Source organism: Lathyrus oleraceus, chromosome 3 (assembly GCF_024323335.1).
Source record: "Lathyrus oleraceus cultivar Zhongwan6 chromosome 3, CAAS_Psat_ZW6_1.0, whole genome shotgun sequence".
NCBI classification, from domain to species: Eukaryota; Viridiplantae; Streptophyta; class Magnoliopsida; order Fabales; family Fabaceae; genus Lathyrus; species Lathyrus oleraceus.
Window position 1 is genome coordinate 393,951,388 of NC_066581.1, and position 6,499 is coordinate 393,957,886.

At 33.2% G+C, this 6,499-nt stretch overlaps 1 protein-coding gene across 1 annotated transcript; it reads right to left on the reverse strand.

Annotated features, from left to right (window-relative positions):
- Positions 1–1,121: 1,121 nt before the first annotated feature.
- LOC127127916 (transcription factor UNE10) lies at positions 1,122–5,565 on the reverse strand. The gene is made up of 6 exons (XM_051057190.1): positions 5,290–5,565; positions 4,350–5,067; positions 3,934–4,035; positions 3,766–3,831; positions 2,016–2,414; positions 1,122–1,386 (listed from the first exon to the last, which is right to left on the reverse strand). Exons 1-6 carry the CDS (start codon positions 5,397–5,399, stop codon positions 1,297–1,299), a joined length of 1,485 nt encoding a protein of 494 aa, XP_050913147.1. The 5' UTR covers positions 5,400–5,565; the 3' UTR covers positions 1,122–1,296.
- Positions 5,566–6,499: the final 934 nt, after the last annotated feature.

Consider the following 6,499-nt stretch of genomic DNA (forward strand, 5'->3'; position numbering starts at 1 on the left):
GTACTTTGAAAAAGAAGAAATAAAAATTACAATGTCACGTTGATGCAAATTTTGATAGTGATGTTGATCACCGAAGAAGTACAACCGGCTATATATTTATTGTTGGTAATGGAGTTGTTAGTTGGATATTGCGAATACAAAAGATTATTGTTTTATCCACTACGTCGATTGAGCATGAAGTTGTCACAGAAGCCATCAAATAGTTGATATCGCTTAAGATATTGTTGAGAGAATTGAACTTCACATAGGATAAGAGTGTTTTGTCCCGTGATAATCAAAGTACAAAACATATGATAAGAATTTTACATTTCATTCGAGAACAAAGTATACTGGTCTTCGTTATTACTTCATCAGGTCTCTGCTTATGGACGATGTCCTTACATTGAGCAAAATTCAAGGAAGTAAATATCCATATGACATGTTAACAAAGGTGGTGAGTATCGACAAGTTAAAGATGTGCTATGTAGTTAACCTATTAGAATAACAATCTGAAAAAGACTATTGTATGAGTGTAAAGATTAATTGAAATCAATCTTTAAATGGGAGATTGTTGATCAACAAAAAGAATAATAAAATTAAGAAATTTAGGAGAAGTTAAATGTAACCATTTGTTTATTTCTTTTTATTTGCTACAAAATTTAATGTTGTTTTTTTCATTTGATATACAAGTATAAAGTGCAGAAATGACATAGTTATAACTTCACCAACAAAATAAAAGAAAAATTCTAGTGAAGAATTTTGTGAAAAGTATTTATAAAAAAATATTTCTGAATTTAAATGGACCGTAGAACTATGTGTGAGAGTGAGTGTTCTTAACCGTTTTGCATATTTTTCTTATTAGTTTTAATGTGGTTGCTTCATTTGCAGAAATAAGCTAAATAAGTCTTTTCTTCTACTCATATGTACATTCTACATTCACCAATGGTCTAAGGGTACAATCATTAAAGGAGTTATTTGGATTAGGATTCCTGCAGAAATAGATGATCGCAACTGCAATTTGGAACATTTATTTTCACACATTTTGCCACCATAGAAAGTTTGAAATAACAAACAAATTATTAATATTAAGTCCTAAGTTGAATAAAACTTGCATATAATGAAGGTAAAAAAAACAACCAAGAAAGCCATGAAATTAGTCTTTATAAGTGGTACACCCCAAGATAAGGCAGTATATTTATTCTCATAATAACTTTTGTTGGAACTAATATACATTTTAGTTTCTCACAAAAAAATAAATACAGATTATATATATTCTTGTTGGTGCTAATTAACACCAACAAGATATTAACTTGTAGCTCAAGCCTTTGAACCTGGTGCTGCTGGAGGTTGTTGCTGCATCTGCTGATACATGGCAGCAATCCTACTATATGCCTCCATTGTCATGGGCTGCACACAATTTTTAACTTCTTTATTAGTATATCATAGAAAGTCGTCTCAAATTTTTAGAGACTCTATAAACTAATCGTAAATTAACCATAACAAAACAAATAGAATTTTATTTAAGTGTAGTTTACCTATACTTTTAACCGTAGTTTAACGTGATGGTAACGCGTCTTTTAATATTAGTATATAAATAGTTTCTCCACGTATTACCATTTTTTTTAAAATGTCTTAATCTCGTATAATTTGGACCAACCAACTTGAGCATCTTGACAATTTCAACACATTATTACAAAGGGATTCCAGATAGAACTTTGTCACTATACCAACAAACCAAAAGACAATATATTAATCACATAATGAATTTGATTTGACCATATGGTACACCCTTATCTATAGCCAGTTCAGCAAAACCCAGTTGCTTTTAATCTTTATAAGAAATTTCATTTTGGTTTTCACATTAATAGTGGTGGAGATTTAGGTCATGCTACTTTCAAAATCTGTTCGAATCTTATCAGATACTAACAATCTTTATGTTAGATGAGTACATACCAGTGGTCCGCTCTTAAATTAGTTGGTAGTAATTTTAAAAAAAATACTGAATAAAACTAAATAGAAGGCTTTCTATGATTCACCTGTGATTGGCATCCAAAAAATGTTGACATAGGGTCAGCCATCCCCGTTGCCGGAGGCCCTTGGAGTCGGTCGGTGGCAGTGGCAGCGGCGCCAGCATCCCATGCAGGCATATGCATGAATGCTGAAGGGTGGAGAACTTGAGGCATTCCAGGGATGTTAGCTCGATTCATAGGGTTCATATCCATTCCCATTCCCATCCCCATGCCCATGCCCATCCCAGCCATGCCCATCGGCCCCATTCCCATGCCCATCGGATTCATCATCGACATTTGAAGTTGTTGCTGCATGGTCATCGGCATCATCATAGATGACATGTTGAATCTATTCACCATGTTCACTTGTGCTTGCAATTGTTTCAGATATTCTATCACCTCATCCAACATGGAAGCTTTATCCGTCTGTTACAAAAATTAAATCAATTTCATATATCTTTTAATTTTTTCACAAAAAATTAACTTCATAGACGATGAAAACCATAAATAAATGAGTCCAATATATTTATTTAATTAATGCAATGCGAAATTTATTACATATATATTTTTATTTTTTTATGATAAAAAATTTAAACGAGTTAGACTTTATGACTCACCAGAGTCTGACCTAAAAATTGAAAGAATATATATCAAAAATATCACGACGATAGTAATAGTTTTGTTTATCATGATTGTAGTTTATTTTTTTCTCATATCTTTTCTTTCTGTACCCTCTATTTTAGGTGTGGCCAAAATATAATTGTTTCTTATTTATGTCACTAAAGAACATTAGACCCTACCATTGAAAAAAAAAGGGTTTATATGGTAGCAGTTGAGTGTTTCCTCACCAAACAGCCAAATGTGTCAAAGTGTCACAACAAGTAGTAGGATTGAGTTTGTGTGGACTTTTATATATAGGGCTGAAAATTTCATAACCATACAAATCACCACATCATTCAGTGAATATCTATACTAATCACCACATCATTCAGAGAATATCTATACTTAGTTATATGGACTATATGAAGAAGAAATTAACTATGTACTAAAGTGGGTTATTATTATTATTATTTAAATGTAATCAAAAGTTAATTAGATATACAAACTTTTTGAATATTTTGATACTCATGTTTGAACATATAGGGTACGGAAAGATAGTACAATATATAAAAAATTAGTTTGATGTTCAAATATTCAATTATAACATGTGTCAGGTCAAGTAAAATCCCGAGCAAGAAGCTCCAAATCTAAAGTGGTCCAGAGTACAAACTTTAATCATGCATTCAAGAAAAAGTACCAAAAGATATATATAGAAGTAAAATATATTATTAATATTAAAATGTTATTAATATAAAAAATTTGAAAAATAATATAATATAAGTGAAATCAAGGAACTAATTTATTAGGTTTATTTAGTTAAATAACTTAAACGGAACACTAAAATTGTTATGAAACTTTATGATGTTTTTGGGACTAATTAAACCTAAACTTTATATCATTTGCATTTGGGAAGATCCAAAGAACAAGAAAACAAAGTTATTATAACATGAAGTTAGATTTTTAGTGCAGAATTATCACGGGACCGCAAGTTGAAGTTAGGAAAGTGATTGAGCAAAAAAAAGGTTACATCATTATCGCATCTATCTAAAAAAACTGATTTGAATTTGGGACCATAAGATACCAAATAATTGGCTCATATATATCATTGTTGGCTTGTCAAATACCACTAGCTATATAGATGTAACTAATAATAATTTAATTAAACTTTTTATATTACCTTGCTGGAATTTGGGACCAACTTTTGCAATGTCTTCATTCTCTGGTTTATCTTATCCCTCCTTTTCTGATATTCCAATAATAAGAAAAGAACAAATCAACAAACATTTTATGATTTTGTAATTATCAAAATATCATTAAAGTTCTTTTTTTTCTCTCTCTCACTCACCCTTTCAGATTGGTTGTGTATAGCTGCAGCTCTGCTCCGTTTAGTGGACACCGATGATTTTCTATTTTCTCTCTTTTTATCATCCTCTTCAGCATCATCCCTCTAAAAATCACAAATCATTATATTAATATTAAAAACTCAGTATTGACTTTTTTTCTACTTTAATTAGTTAAAAAGACTAGAGGCTATCACGGCTCACTTTTAAGAGATTGTTGAAATTCCAACTTCTGGATGTAGTCGTAGTCGGGTTATTAATATTGCGGCCGCAATGGTCAGATGTAAGATAAAATTTAAAATTATGGGTTTGATTTAGGTTTCTTGTTATGCCAAAGTACAAAACTTAGCCACTTTATTATATATAAAATCCAATCATTTATGCATACACAAAAGCACCATTTTGTGAGTGAGAATCTTACAGTTGGTCTACTGTGGCAAACAGAATCATGGTCATCTACGGTTGTGGTTCTGGTGCACTGCTTATCAGAGCTGGTGTTTTCCATGGATGCTATTGAAGTTGAAGTGAAACCAGTCATGCCAAATTCCCTGTCATATGTATCTAACGTCACTTGTTGGCTTTGCCTCCCAAAAGTCGCGCTGTTACTCATACTCTGATCCCTTCCGCTCCCCGCAACATGTGTCACTCTTCCGCGTTTTGCCCCGGCAAAGATCCCGCCTTCCTCCTGCGTTGTAGCCCTGACAGCGCTACAAGACCCCACGGGCGTGGGGCCACCAACCATGCACGATCCAATACCTCTTAAAGGAATTGGATCGCGTGCATGGAGTCTCTGCTCCTTTTTAAGATTGGAGCAGGGAACCAACGCATCCACAACCATGCTATTGGTTGTCGCTGTAGCAGCAGCAATGGCTGCAGCGCGTTGTGGGTCAAGCCACGGGACTAACATGTTGTTCCCGCAAACACCGCCACCCGCGGCGAGAAACGGTGGTTTACCGTTATGTGGAAAGCTAGTGGCTTGGTTCACTATGGACTCCAAGGTGCCGCTACCACGAGGCTTTTCCCATGTTTCCTTGGAAGGCGCGGTTGTTAAAGGCTTAACCGGCGCTCTTGGTAACCCTAATCCATGCATAGAAAGTTGTCCATTTTCCCATGTCAGTTCTGCAACATCATAGTCCAACCTGAATTCATAAAACAACACAAAATCTATCATCACAATAATTTTATATTTTTTTAAGTTCTGAACCTCAGAAACAATTTTACATGTTTGGATTGACGGTGAATTTGATTTAGTAATTTTGTTACCGCTCTAGTGAAAATCTCAACATCAACGTCAATCCAAACATGCAATTTAACAATTAAATTTTTTTAAATAAAAGGAGAAAACTGAGAAGAGAGCTGACATGGGAACATCATGAGGGGCAGTTGAGTTAGAGTTGGAGCGAAGAGAGGCTGATCTTGCATGGGATTGTGGATTTTCGTCAACTTCCCAACTAGGAACACACTGGCTCATTTTGAGCAAGAATTGAAACCAGTTCTCCTTAACTTTGTTTTTGCTGTTATTCACATGTTGGGAAAGGAATATTGATTGAAGAAAGAGAGTGGAAAATATTAAATGATGATTACATGATATGATTTTATCTAGTTGTAAGGGCCCATGTATTACAGCAGTGAGTGAAACAAGCTTGTGGAGTTCATTTCGCTACGTAAAGGGAAAATCTAGTCCATATGTATTGGAATGACAATATCTATGTGTGGACTCCGTTCTATTTTGTCTTTTCAAACTTTTTTTTATTAATCGAATAATGATTAGAATTTCATTCTTTAAAAATAAATGAGTAGAATGTTGCAAATTTGAATCTATATTTTTATAGTCAGATGTCCTTTGCGCTACTAACTAGTTTGAATTAAAGGAAGGTCGTTCCAATCATTTTAGATTGGTTAGGTAGTGTTTTTCATACTTATACATAGACTTATACAAATACATAATTAAAAAAATACTATATTTAACTATATATAGTATTAATTTAGTGAGTCAAATGTGGTCCCTATGAATGAATATATTAATTGAATCATTAATCAATTTTATTCAGTGATACAAATTCAATTCCTTGGGAAAGTGAGATTGCCGAAAAGTATTATATCCTATTTTATTGCCTAATTTGATATCTAAAGTGAAAAATCCTCAAGCATGGTGAGTTTAGATGGTTTTCCTTACTTGAATGTGTTTTTAAGCTAGTTGTAAAGGTGTTGGTAGAGAGATTGATAAAGGTAATGGGATCCACAGTTTTCTCAAGTCAGTCAACTTTCCTAAAAGGTAGTCAATCTTTGATGGTGTTGACAAATGAGGTGTTTAACTTGGCTAAAAAAAATAGATAAAGATTGCATTATTTTAAAGTTAATTTTGGGAAGTATATAAGAATTAATAGAAGATGAGAAGACATGAGAGCAAATGACTTATGTGATAAGGAATCACTTTCCATCATGCATGGAGTTGCATGATCATGAATGAGGATGAGTTTATTTCATGTATAATTTCTTTTTAAGCTTTGGAGAGTTAGTTAGAGGTGCTGAGATGACATTACTTGGATAGTTAGTATAACTTTAAATATA